Source organism: Pelophylax lessonae (genome assembly GCF_965119305.1).
Source record: "Pelophylax lessonae genome assembly, chromosome: 7".
NCBI classification, from domain to species: Eukaryota; Metazoa; Chordata; class Amphibia; order Anura; family Ranidae; genus Pelophylax; species Pelophylax lessonae.
This window is the reverse complement of record NC_138774.1, coordinates 207070277-207084982: the sequence shown is the minus strand read 5'-3', so window position 1 is coordinate 207084982 and position 14706 is coordinate 207070277. Positions and strand designations below refer to the sequence as shown.

The 14706-nt window shown below is 44.7% G+C and overlaps 1 protein-coding gene across 3 annotated transcripts in view; it reads right to left on the bottom strand.

The window, feature by feature from the left end:
- GLIPR2 (GLI pathogenesis related 2) overlaps nt 1-14706 on the bottom strand; it is a 198585-nt gene that overhangs the window by 50152 nt on the left and 133727 nt on the right. For all 3 annotated transcript variants that reach the window (XM_082263412.1, XM_082263411.1, XM_082263413.1), the window contains exon 6: nt 6643-6861. In XM_082263412.1, coding sequence (XP_082119538.1) covers nt 6643-6861 — 219 coding nt within the window. The remainder of the gene's footprint in view (nt 1-6642; nt 6862-14706) is intronic.

Sequence of the window (14706 nt, the reverse complement as noted above, 5' to 3'; positions counted from 1 at the left end):
CGATGATGGAAGAGGATGTGGCACAGGATGAGGAGGAGGAGGAGGATGAAGAGGTAACATTTCCAAGGCTTTCAGGGCAGTCATTCGCAAGGGGCTCCGAGGGTGGGTTCCTGCACACGCAAACGCCAGGGACGCAATTGTCCAGCAGGGGCACAGTTCTGGAGGATGAGGAGGATGAGGAGGAGGAGGAGCTGGAGGAGGAGATGGAACCATGTTCACAGCAGGGTGGCACCCAGGCCAGCTCATGGCCATCACTGGTGCGTGGCTGGGGGGATACAGAGGACACGGACGATACACCTCCCACAGAGGACAGCCTTTCGTTGCCTCTGGGCAGCCTGGCACACATGAGCGATTACATGCTGCAGTGTCTCCACAACGACCGCCGAGTTGCCCACATTCTAACTTGTGCTGATTACTGGGTGGCCACGCTGCTGGATCCCCGTTACAAGGACAACGTACCGTCCTTAATTCACTCACTGGAGCGCGATCGCAAGATGCGCGAGTACAAGCGCACGCTGGTAGACGCCATGCTGCTGGCATTCCCATCTGACAGCGGGGCCACAGTGGAAGCACAAGGCAGAGGAGGAGGAGGAGGAGGTCGCCAACGCAACCAGGGCACCGCCAGCACCTCAGAAGGCAGGGTTAGCATGGCCGAAATGTGGAAAAGCTTTGTCAGCACGCCACAACAAACAGCAGCACCAGCAGCTCAGATGGAACGTCTTAGCAGGAGGCAGCATTTTACCAACATGGTGGAGCAGTATGTGTGCACACGCCTACATGTAGTGAATGACGGGTCTGCCCCCTTCAACTTCTGGGTCTCCAAATTGGGCACATGGCCTGAGCTTGCCCTTTACGCCTTGGAGGTGCTGGCGTGCCCTGCAGCCAGTGTATTATCTGAACGGGTATTTAGCACGGCTGGGGGCGTTATAACAGACAAGCGCAGCCGCCTGTCCAGAGACAATGTGGACAAGCTCACGTTCATTAAAATGAACCAGGCATGGATCCCACGGGACTTTTCCGTACCTTATGCAGAATAGCAATGGATACCGACCTTACCCACCCATTGTTCCATTTTTGCTCTTTCTCACTCTTTTGGGGTGTACCCTCATTTAAAATTTTTGAAAAGAAGCAGTGTTGGCTACCTCGTCCTCCTCCTCAGGGCCAGATTAATGTAGGGGCTATTGGAGCTGCAGCTCCAGGCCCCTACCTTTTATATAGGCCCCGGGTTGGCCATATTCACTGTTACCGCTCTTCTGTCACTTGTAAACACAGAAGTCTGGCTTCTATGCTCGCTTCCCCAGGCAGCACCCTCAGAACCTCCCCACACAGCGTGAAGGCCGGACAAGGAGGGACAGTTGGCGATGCATGGATGTGTTTATGGGCTTCAGAGACAGCATCCCATGTTGAATTAGGCATGCATGGCTGCACCCTTCCTCCTCTGGGTGCATGGCAAGGCACGGCCCTTAAGGCCCTTCAAAATCCTCAGCACCAAGCCCATGATGCTGTTAATCCGGCCCTGGTCCTCCTCCACCGCCGCTTCCACCTACACCGCCCATAGGTGTGCGCAGCCTATTGCATTAAGGTGTGCACCCCAAAGTTGAAATACACATGCATGTGTTTGCCAGCAGGGAGAGTAATGTATCGGGGCCATGTACCTGTAGGCAAGGAGAAATAGAGCAGAGCAGGTCCCAGGGAGATCTTTCCCATCTCCTCACTGGCAATGCTATGTGCCCTAGGTGATTAGGGTGTGCCCAGGCACACCCAGCACACCCTGTGCGCACGCCTATGTCACCGCCACATCCACCACCACCTCAACCTCCCTCCTACTCCATATGGGCCTCGTCCTTCAGAGATGAAGAAGAACATTGTTTTATTTTTCTGTTTTTTTTTTGTTGTTTTAAGTTATTTCCCTATCCACATTTGTTTGCAGAGCACTTGCCATGCTCTTAATTACGTTTTGCTGCCATTTGCAGCACTGTAGCCCTTTCCTTTGGTGTTTTAGAGCCATTTTAGTGCCTTAAAGTTCGGGTCCCCATTGACTTCAATGGGGTTCGGTGTCCGGGAAAAGTTCGGTAAAAGTCCGGGACACGGACCCGGACTTTTTTTTAAAGTTCGGCCGAACCCGTCGAACACGGACATCTAGGTGTTCGCTCAACCCTAGTTGCCACCTGTCCTCGCAATGCCATTCAATTGTATGCTCTGCCGTTCCATTGCAGACTGGCACTATTTTGTGGGCCCTGCCCCTCACTAGCCCTCACACACAGATGTAGGCCCTGCCCTCCCCTGTTCTCCAGTTGTTCACCCCTGGACAGGAGGGGCGGAATTTACTAGAACCATTCACCTTTATTTTCCTGGGATGGAGGAGATGGGACTGGAGTAAGAAGAGGACATGGAATGAAGGAGGACATGGGAGTGTAGGAGGACGACGACACGGCAGGTGGGCCCTGCTATATGTTGGTGGTCAGGCCCAGGGGGGGGGGGGGCCTGGCCTAAAACTGTGTAAGGGGCCCCAAAATTTCTGATGGCGGCCCTGCAAGTATGACCCCCCCCTTTTCTGGTCATGAGTTCTCACAAATAGCAGTGGGTATCGTGAGACCTTCCTCACAGTAGGTGGAAGTAGCTGAGAAGGTTCAGATATCTAAGAGCAAGTGCCACAACACCCAGATCCAAACCTGTGGACATGCATGGCAAAGCAACAGGTTCTCTTTAATGGTAACCGCATCATCAGCAGCTTATGCCTGCATTCCATTTGCTACTCCATCAGTCTCTTACATAGTTACATAGTAGGTGAGGTTGAATAAAGATAATAGTCCATCCAGTTCAACCTTTGTAGGTGTGTGTGGCTGTAATCATCTCTCATACCCCTGAATGTTCTGATCCTTGAGATGCACGTCCAATAGTCTTTTGAAAGCCACCATACTACCCGCAGAAACCACCTCTTGTGGTAGAGAATTCCACAATATTGTAGCCCTAACAGTAAAGAACCCCCCACGTTGCCTGATGTTAAAACGCTTCTCCTCTAATCGCATTGTATGCCCCCGAGTCCTCATGCAATCCCTTCGACTAAACAGCTTTTTTTCTAAGCTGAGATCCCCATTGAGATATTTAAAAATTGCTATCATGTCCCCCCTCAGGCGTCTCTTCTCCAGGGAGAATAAATCAAGCGATTGCAGACGCTCTTCATAATCAAGGTCCTCCAATCCCCTAATAAGTTTAGTTGCTCTTCTCTGGACTCTCTCCAGCTCCAACACATCCCTCCTGAGGACTGGCGACCAGAACTGGACAGAATACTCCAGATGCAGTCGGACCAGAGTTTTATAAAGTCGAAGGATTATAGTCTTATCTCTGGAATACATCCCTTTCTTTATGCATGCTAATATTCTGCTAGCTTTGGCAGCTGCCGCCTGACATTGCATGCTGTTGCCTAGTCTATCATCAACCAAGACTCCCAGATCTTTCTCAATTTTTGATTCCCCCAAGGGTTCCCCTCCTAACGTGTATTGTGCTTTTATGTTTCTAGTCCCCAAGTGCAAAACCTTACACTTCTCTACGTTAAACCTCATTTGCCAAGTCGTTGCCCACTCCGTTATTTTGTCCAGGTCATTCTGTAGGATATCTGCTTCATGCTGTGCGGTTATTGCCCTGCCCAATTTTGTGTCATCTACAAAAACTGCTATTGAACTACTGATCCCGACCTCAATGCTGTTTATGAATAAATTGAACAAGGCTGGTCCCAGGACTGAGCCCTGGGGCACCCCGCTTACTACCTCAGACCAGTCTGAGTATGCGCTGTTTATTACCACCCTTTGGACACGCCCTTTTAGCCAGTTCCGTATAAAAAAGCACACCCTGCTGTCGATACCTGCAGACCTTATTTTATAAATTAAGCGCTTATGGGGAACTGTATCAAACGCCTTAGTGAAATCTAGGTACACCACATCCACTGGTCTGCCCCTATCTAGCTCACAGCTCACCTCCTCGTAGAATGCTAATAGATTGGTTTGACAAGAACGCCCATTTGTAAACCCGTGCTGGTTATTACTGATGATGCTGTTGTCTTTAGCAAACTCTACGATATAGTCCCTTATCATCCCCTCCAGAAGTTTACATACTATCGATGTCAAACTGACAGGCCTATAATTTCCCGGGACATGCCTCTGACCCTTTTTGAATATCGGAATCACGTTAGCTTTCCTCCAATCTCCTGGTACTTCTCCTGTCCTAATACTGTCCGCAAAGATCAGGAACAGTGGTCTGGATATAACCTTACTGAGTTCCTTGAGTACTCTCGGATGCACGCCATCCGGGCCTGGTGATTTGTTTGTTTTAAGTTTATCCAGCCTTTCCCTGATTTCACCCTCTGTTAGCCATAGTGGCAAGTCCTGTGTATTACTACTAACCATACAGTCATGGTCAGTGTATCCCTCCATTTCCTGTGTAAATACTGACGAGAAAAAAGCATTCAGCACGGTTGCTTTTTCAGTGTCCTCTGTAACCATCCTCCCATCATCGCTAATTATGTGTGCAATATGCTCTGCCCTAGTTTTTTTGCTATTGATATACTTAAAGAATTTCTTTGGGTTTTTTTTACTATCCTCTGCTATTTGTCTCTCAAAGTCTATTTTAGCCATCTTGATTTCGTGTTTACACTTCTTATTTGCCTCCTTGTATTGGTCGAAAGCCAATACTGTGCCTTCGGATTTATATTTCCTGAAGGCCATTTTTTTTCCCCTAATAAGGTTTTTAACGCTACGGCTTAGCCAGCCAGGTTTGGCTTTGTCTCTTCTAAATGTATTTCCCATAGGAATGCACTGCAAGATGCCTTTGCTTAATATGTTCCTAAAGCATTCCCATTTTTCCTCTGTGGTCAGGGATCCTAGGGTTCGGTCCCAGTTTACCCTTTCCATCAATGAGAACAATTTTGGAAAGTTTGCCCTTCTGAAGTTAAGGGTTCTTATGTTCCCCACTTGCCTTGTTCTATTGTTATTTACACTAAATGTGATCATCCTGTGATCGCTAGAGCCCAGGTTGTCCTTGATTCCTACCTCCGAGATTATGTCTGGGTCATTAGTGATCAATAGATCCAGGACTGCATTTTCTCTAGTCGGAGAGTCCACCACCAACTGTGACATGTAGTTGTCCTGTAAGGTTTCCGTGAATAGACGGGCCTTCTGTGAGTGTGTAGTCCCCTCTCCCCAGTCAATGTCGGGATAATTGAAGTCCCCCAATATGATGACTAATCCTAGCTTTTTGCCACTTTACCCAAAAGTGCTAAAAATTCCAGCTCTACCTCCTCCCCTTGGTTAGGTGGCCTATAGCAAACCCCCACAATTACTTTTCCCTTTTCTCCTTCCCTAAGGAGTTCTACCCACACGGATTCTAACTCCATACTCATCCCTTCCGTAATGTCACTCCGCTCTATCACCCTTACATTGTTCTTGACGTAGAGACATACCCCTCCCCCTCTTTTTCCTATCCTGTCCTTCCGGTACACCGAATACCCTTGGATATTTGCCAGCCAGTCATGTGAGGGGTCGAACCAAGTCTCCGCTATTCCCACAAGGTCTATGTCCTCTTCATGAACTAACATTTCCAACTCATCTATTTTATTAGCTAGACTCCTGGCATTAGCATATACCCCTCTTAGTTTTACGGACGTTAAACGTGATTGGTTATGTTTATTCCTGTTCGGTCTGAGATTCTCCCGCACAGACCTACCGATTGACGTTGTGGACCTACTGTCGCTGCTGACCCTACAACTGCCTTCAGTCCTTTGCTCCCTCCTGACTGATTCTACTTCTGAGCCCTTCCCCCCATCTCCTAGTTTAAAAGCCCCTCCAACTTGGTGGCCATCTTTCTCCCCAAAAGAGCTGTACCGCCCCCATTAAGGTGCAGCCCATCCTTACTAAAGAGCCGGTAGCCGACTGAGAAGTCAGCCCAGTTCTCCAGGAACCCAAACCCCTCCTTCCTACACCAATTCCTCAGCCACTTGTTAAGTTCCCTAATCTCCTTCTGCCTCTCCTGTGTGGCTCGAGGTACAGGCAGTATTTCAGAGAAAACCACCTTGGAGGTCCTTTTCCTCAATCTAGTACCTAAGTCCCTGAAATCGTTCTTTAGGATCCTCCACCTACCTTTAACTTTGTCATTAGTGCCCACATGCACCATGACCGCTGGGTCATCCCCAGCCCCGCACAATAATCTGTCTGCCAGATCTGCGATGTGCCGAACGCGGGCGCCCGGTAAACAACATACTGTTCGGTTCACGAGATCTTTTTTACAGATTGCCTCTGTTCAGCTTCCAGGAGCAAAGAGAGTTATCTATATGTAGGCTTCATGTTGGAATTAGGAGCTTACACAAGGCTGCCACGCATCATGTGCTTCCCCATACAAGGACGTTCCTTATATGTCCCTTCACTTCCTCAGGCAAACAGAGTGGCAGGGGAAAAAAGGGGAAGGTGACAGTAGGGGCAGTCATTAGGGTGAACCTGTTATTTTGCTATGCATGGAATAAAAAGGTTTACTTTAAGCTTTACCATTAATGTTGATATTGCCACTTCTGATTAGCGTTTGACCTTCACTATAGTAAATGCAGCATAGATCAGTTTTTAGCGGCAGAGATGGGACAAGGGAAGCTGGTATTACCTGGCAGCTCTCTGGTGCTGGAGCTGTATTTGTAGTACAGGTTCTCTCCATGATCTGAGCCACTGTGCTTCAGCGTCCGGATGGACAGCAGGTGGTCTGCCCATTGCTGAGCGGATCGACAGAGCTCACGACTTAGCTGAAGAGGGGGCGCGCCGTGCTTCTTCCTGTAAGCGTTGTGGGCAGACACAAAATCCCTCTCAAACTGGCTTCCTTCGGCACCTGAAAAACACAAATCCAGAGTCATAAATAAATCCTTACAGGAGAGAAACAGGGAAGTAGCCATTGCTGATGTATCCTGAAAATGCTGGTTGCCTGGATGTCATGCTAATCTTTTCTGAGTCACGCATCCAAGATTTTTTTATAGTGATAAGCAATTCTACATTTTCCCATGCTAAACATCTGTTCAAGGCCTGTGACTCAGAAGTATGCGACCCAGGACAGCCAGGAAACGAGCCTTTTCATGAATAAAAAAACAAATCTGAATAATAATACTAAAAATAGTTATAATAAAAATAATCATTACAATAAACAGTAATACACAGGAGAAAAGAAAGCAAACACAATATTGGATTTGTGTGTACTTATACTGCGCTATGGATGTATGATGTTTACCCTCAATCCAAAATGCTGCTGTTCAAAAGTAATAAAAAAAATGGTCTTTGATAACGCCCTGGAGGAGGGCGAAACGCGTCGACGCAATTTCCGGCTCACGTTTGAAGCTTACGTCACTTCCGGTCTCAGTGGAACGCTAGCCGGGACCAGCGCAACCCGTGCAGTCACCGTAAGCCCGGAAGTCCTTTCTGCATAGGAGATTGTATCTTCACTGAAGGCTTGTTATCACTCCTGAAATGTGAGTTTTTTTCTGCATTATTTAATAAAGTTTATGAAACGGGATTACACTATCTTGAGTTTTTCCCTCCTATGGTCCCACATTCTTTAGCTTATTGAGGAAAGATTGGGTATTGGAGTCCACAAGACTAGTCTCAAAGGAAAAGAAAAGACCCACACCGGACTAAGTGCGTTTGACCCACATGCAATATTGCTAAGGGGTCCTGGCAGTCTGGTAAGTGGAAGTATCAACGGGGAGTGTACCCCCTCACCATTGCACCTTATCTTTTTGGCACGGATTGTCACCAGTTTGTACAATAAAGAGCACTTAAGCACATTGCCTTCACTGGCTACTTGCTTAAGGACTTTTTTGGGACTTTTATGGAACTTTATTTATTCATTTATTCATATTTAAATTATTTATGCACCATTGTATGGTATATTGATTTGCCTTCTATCACGCATATGTATTTGCACTTGATTTCACAGCACTGTATGATTCAGATTAGGATGAATTATTTAATTTATTAATTTACAATATTGCACAGTTTTCACCCACCTACACAAGAATTTTGGCACCAGTCACTTTATATATTCCGATTTGCGCTGTGTGTCCTTTTTTGACAATATTGGATTTCTTGCCCACAGCAGTTATTGGTTATTCTATAAAATGATGGTATGTGTAGTCGCTATTAGTGATAACTTTTTTTGTGCTTCTTTTCTTATCTCCAGTTGTATGCATTGAAATTCCCGTAAAAATGCACCTGTCATGTTTAAAAATACAAGGGCTGCCATTGCTGACCTGCTTCTGGAAGAGGTCATTGCTTGGCTATGCTTGACAGACTGATAGCAAGCATGCAGCATAATAAAGGAATGAAGAGGTTAATGGTCCTAGTTGTATACAGGATCCATGCTAGTGTCATACAGTACATAATACAAATCAATAACTAACCAGCATTACTTAGGCTCCGTTCACATCTAGGCGTTTTTGGGGAGTTTTTCTGATCTAGGATCAGCTCTCAAAACGCCCAACAAGACAAATCCTATTCATTTCAATGGCCCCTGTTCACATCTGAGCGTTTTGACGCTGTAAGCAAAACGCCCAACGCTCAAAAAAGTGCATGAGCTTCTTTTTGGGCAGATTACAGGCGTTTTCCATTGGTTTCTATTCAATCTAAAAACGCCTGCACAAAAAACGCCTGTAAATCGCGGTAAAAATTGCGGTAAAAAAAGGCGCGAAAACGCTACGCTCAGGTGTGAATGTAGCCTTACACTATATACAGTATTAAAAGCAGAGGTGTCAGTAGCTGTGTTGGGCTTCTGGTGTGTGTCTGCATCTTTAACAAGGAATTAGTTACTTCAAGTACACCTGCCTTTGATCTATATATTACTGTGTCTGTCAGGATGGGTTTTCAGTTAGTTTACAGCTAGGGGCCATGCTGTGCGATGGGGCTTTGATAAGGCAGTGTGGCTTCCACATAGATTGCAAATATATGCTAATAACACTTCTGCTTTTATTATATAGTGTAAGAAGTGTTGGCTATTTCTTTATTTGGATGCGCCAGTTGGCTGAGCACCCTACTATATTTACTGTGGGCGGTAGTGCTGGACAGGATGTTGAATGATACATGGAAAAAAGCCTAGATATGTCAGACTTTTATACAGAATCCATCCTGGTGTCACACATGGAAATAGGCCTAGATCCGTCCTAGTTTGATACAGGATCCATTCTGGTGTCATACATGGAAATAAGACCAGATCTATATTAGTTTTAGAAGGGTCCATCCTAGTGTCATACATGGAAATAAGCCTAGATCCATCCTAGTTTTATACAGGATCCATCCTAGTGTTATACATGGAAATAAGCCTAGATCAATCCTAGTTTAATAAAGGATCCATCCTAGTGTTATACATGGAAATAAGCCTAGATCCATCCTAGTTTTATAAAGGATCCATCCTAGTGTCATACATGGAAATAAGCCTAGATCTGTCCTAGTTTTATAAAGGATTCCTCCTAATGTCATACACGGAAATAAGCCTAGATCCATTTTAGTTTTATAAAGGATCTATCCCGGTGTCATACATGGAAATAAGCCTAGATCTGTCCTAGTTTTATAAAGGATTCCTCCTAATGTCATACACGGAAATAAGCCTAGATCCATTTTAGTTTTATAAAGGATCTATCCCGGTGTCATACATGGAAATAAGCCTAGATCTGTCCTAGTTTTATAAAGAATCCCTCCTAATGTCATACATGGAAATAAGCCTACATCCGTCCTTGTTTTAAAGGATCCATCCTGGTATCATACATGAAAATAAGCCTAGATCCATCCTAGTTTTATAAAGGATCCATCCTAGTGTCCTACGTGGAAATAAGCCTAGATCTGTCCTGGTTTTATAAAGGATCCATCCTAGTGTCATGCATGGAAATAAAGGATCCATCCTAGTGTCATATATGGAAACAAGCCTAGATCCATCCTAGTATTATAAAGGATCCATCCTAGTGTCATACATGGAAATAAAGGTTCCATCATAGTGTCATACATGGAAACAAGCCTAAATCCATCCTAGTTTTATAAAGGATCCATGCTAGTGTTATACATGAAAATAAGCCTAGATCCAACCTAATTTTATAAAGGATCCATCCCAGTGTCATACATGGAAATAAAGGATCAATCCTGGTATCATACATGGAGATAAGCCTAGATCTGTCCTAGTTTTCTAAAGGACCCATCCTAGTGTCATACAGTACATGGAAACAAGCCTAGATCCATCCTAGTGTCATACATGGAAATACGCCTAGATCCCTCCTAATTTTATAAAGGATCCATCCTGGTATCATACATGGAAATAAGCCTAGATCCATCCTAGTTTTATAAAGTATCCATCCCAGTGTTATACATGGAAATAAAGGATCCATCCTGGTATCATACATGGAAATAAGCCTAGATCTGTCCTAGTTTTATAAAGAATTCATCCTGGTATCATACATGGAAATAAGCCTAGATTCATTCTAGTTTTATAAAGGATCCATCCTAGTGTCATACATAGAAATAAAGGATCCATCCTAGTGTCAAACATGGAAATAAGCCTAGATCCATCCTTGTTTTATAAAGGATCCCTCCTGGTATCATAAATGGAAATAAGCCTAGAACCGTCCTAGTATTATAAAGGAACCATCCTGGTATCATACATAGAAATAAGCCTAGATCCATCCTAGTATTATAAAGGACCCATCCTGGTATCATACATGGAAATAAGCCTGGATCCATCCTAGTTTTAAAAAGGATCCATCCCAGTGTTATACATAGAAATAAAAGGATCCAACCTAGTGTCATATATGGAAATATGCCTAGATCCATCCTAGTTTTATAAAGGATTTATCCTAATGGCATACATGGAAATAAGCCCAAATCCATTCTAGTATTAAAAAGGATCCATCCTGGTGTTATACATGAAAAGAAGGCTAGAACTGCCCTAGTGTCATACATGGAAATAAACCTTGATTGTTCTTGTTTATTCAAGATCCATCCTGGTGTCATACATGAAAATAAGCCTAGATCTGTCCTAATGTCATACATGGAAATAAGCCTACATCCATCTTAAGTTTATACAGGCAGTATCTGAGTTACATATATCCAAAGTACATCCCACTTACAATTATAAATGGAGGGAGACAACAGGAAGTAAGAGGAACTCTACCCCTAAGAAGGGAAATTCACATCGCTAATCAGCTTTTTGGCTAAGATCAAGTGTAGTATCTGTTCTTATCAGTGATCCAGCGGTGGCGCTGTGCTGTCATCTGACCTGACCAAGGTCGAGTGATTGGAAGGTTAGTACCGGCTGGAACAGAGAGTAATTCCCCAGGTAATGCTGGAAGAGCCCGTTACCTCCTGATTTAAACGTTCTACCTTGTCTGGCTGGGAAGGCAGAGAGTCCTCGGTGTCTGTACCCTCTGGAAGTGGTCGCCCCAGAGGTGCTCTTAGGAACACTTGGGTGTGGGACCCCAATGTGTGTGAATGGGCACATGGTCACAGCTCCAAACACTTTTTCTGTACTGCACCTTTTAGGGCTGGGCCTTTTGGCTAAAGTCCAGGGCAATTTTTGTTACCAGGCCTCAGGGCCCGGCCAGTGCACCATGCACGGCCACTTATTTAATTATTTTTCTCCCATGTTTTGTCACCTTTCACTTTTGTGTGTGTTTTCTCCTCACTAGGATGGAGGGTGTGAGTGCTCGGGCTTGCCCTGAAGTCTAGGGGGAGGATGTGTGGCCTTCAAGCTCCTTCCTTCTTTGTCCCTGGGGAGCCTCTCTTCGGGAGAGCCCCTCGACCAAGTATTCGGGGTCGGCTTTGGCTGGCACAGAAGAACGGGGTCCGTCGGGCCTTCTGGCTAGGCGTACCTTTGGAACCCTTTGTCCCTGTCAGTAGCCTTGCGCCCTGGGGGATCAGGGTAGAGGTCCTACCCCTTCGTGAACAAAGCACACCTCTAAGTGCACTTTATTGTGTGTGTTGACATGCACCTTTTTTGTGTTCACGTTTCATGGAAAAAAAAGTTGGGTTTTTTTCGTTTAAGTTTTTTGCACCCCTTCGGATTTAAAAAAAAAATGTCACTACTGTAAGAGTAATCGTGGGAATCATGTAAGAGTTCTCACCAATCCTTGTTTCCACAATAACCTAAAATCTTCAAAATCCGATTGTCACAGGGACAAAAAGTGAGGTGAAATCTTCTGAACAGGGACACAGACAGCAAAACAAATGTTACAGGGAAGCTATCCAAAAAACGTAAAAATGATTGGAGTTCCTGCCACGGGGGTTAAATTTAGCGAAAAATACCCCCGGGACAGTCAGGGCTAGTACATTCCACAATGGATAGCCTCTGTACTGTCCCGGGTCGCACTTACCTTTTAGAAGAAATACTTACCTTGAAAAATTCTTCTCCAGCGCTGCCATCTCGGATGTGGGCAGCTGAAGCCAGCGCGTCCTCTTCTGCGTCCTCTTCTCCCAGAATGCGCCTGCAACGGCCACGCTCGTCACTTCCGGTGCGGGCACGCCATCCCTCCACAGCTTCTGGGCATGCCCAGAAGCTGTTTAGCAGGGAATGAGGCGCCCGCACCGGAAGTGACGATCGGGGCCGATGCAGGCGCATTGATTCCTGGGAGCGATGATGTTCAGCTACCAGGAATCAATGCAAAGAGGAAGTGACGGCGCGGGCCGCGGCCGCAGAGGGAGGAAGTGGAAGAAAGGTGAGTATATTTTCCTTCAATAACAAGGTAAGTAAACAAAAAAAAAAATCTTAACTATCCATTTCTTTTTCAGGTGACCAAGAGCAAGTGGATGGCCCAAAATCGATTACAGTATGTCGATTTTGTGGCCGGAACTCCGCTTTAAAAAAAAAAAATGCAACTGTTCCAAATTGCATACAAATTCAACGTAAGAACAAACCTACAGAACCTATCTTGTTTGCAACCCAGGGACAGCCTGTACAGTGTTCATTCTCACATCATACATAGAAATAAGCCTTGATTGTCCTTGTTTTTTTACAGGATCCATCCTGGTGTAATACATGAAAATAGACCTAAATCTGTCCTAGTTTTATACACAATCAATCCTGATGTCATACATGGAAATAAGCCTAGATCTGTCCTAGTTTTATACAGGATCCATCTTAGTGAAATACAAGAAAATAAGTCTAGATCTGTCCTAGTTTGAAACAAGATCCATCCTCGTGTCATAAAAGGAAATAAGCTTTGATCAGTCACCCTAGTTTTATGCAGGATGTGTCCAAGTGTTATACATGGAAAGGTACATACAGTAGATCTAATCTAATGCTGTCTTTTTTTTACAGTATATGAGATTTATCCTAGTTTTATTTTTAGAAACCATGATATACCTGATGTACATGATAGGTTATACTTTTTTACACATGTTAAAATGAAGGTATATATTTTATTTATACACATGGTCATTTGCTGTGATTTTGTATACTTTGACATATGGAAATTTGCTTGTTCTAGGTCTGTACATGGGAAAGTGCCGGGGTTTGTTGTACTTTAAAATATTAAATGTACCGTGATCTGTTCTACTGTATGATATACATGTGCCTGGGTATCTTTTACAATGACTTTTGCACAGTACAGATGTGATCTTGGCTCTCAAAGCCTTTACTGAAGTAGCAGAAACATCAGTAACACCCTGCAAATTTTTTGTGACTCCATGATCCAGATATGGGCTTCCCCCACTTCATTCCGATCCCCCGAGACCCTGGCAGCCCATGAATCACCACATTGTACTGCATGGAATCCTATGACTGCTGGAAGGATACAGAGCATAGCATGAAGAGGTCACCTAACTTCTTCCCGAATACACATTGACTTACACTTATTTCCATCATGGGACATAGTGTATCTCTTCAGACATACCAAAACAAAACGGTTGCCCATAGCAATTTTTTTTTTTTTTTCATAGCAACTTTTTAGTGCTCAAGGTAAAACTTAGTAAAAACATCCACTTAGTTCTTATACTTATTCAGTGTACAATTGCAGGAACACAGTTGTACTGTTCTTATTGGGCTAACCTGAAGGGGAATAGCTGTAAGGCTCCATGTACATGGGACGTTGTTAAAAGTCCCTTTGAATGCTGGAATTTTTAGGACATTTGAAACGTCCGTTCAGTTGCGTTTGTACCCGCGTTTAGGGGCGTTTGCGTTTAGAACCGTTCCTAGAGGTCAAAAAAATGATTCCCCTTTAAAATGGAAAAACGCGAACGCTAAACGCGGGTCATCGCGTTCAGACGCGTTTGTGCGTTTGAAACGCCGGGAAACACATGTTCGAACGCAAATAATTGCGTTCTAAAAAAAGTCCCTGAACGCAACTGCCTGCAAATGACTGTAAACGACCTGGTGTACATGGACAGATAAGATAAAATGTAGATGGGTTCAGGGGCTTCTGAAAAAAACGCCCAACTGCTCCTAAACGGCCATTTCCAGCGTCCCGTGTACATGGAGCCTAAGGGTCATGCTGGTGGGCTTAACCACTTAAGCCCCGGAAGATTTTACCCCCTTCCTGACCAGGCTCTATTTTGCGATTCGGCACTGCGTGAATTTAACGGACAATTGCGCGGTCGTGCGACGCTGTACCTAAACAAATTTGACATCCTTTTTTTCCCACAAACAAAGCTTTCTTTTGGTGGTATTTGATCACCTGTGCAATATTTTGATCATGCGCTATAAACAAAAAAA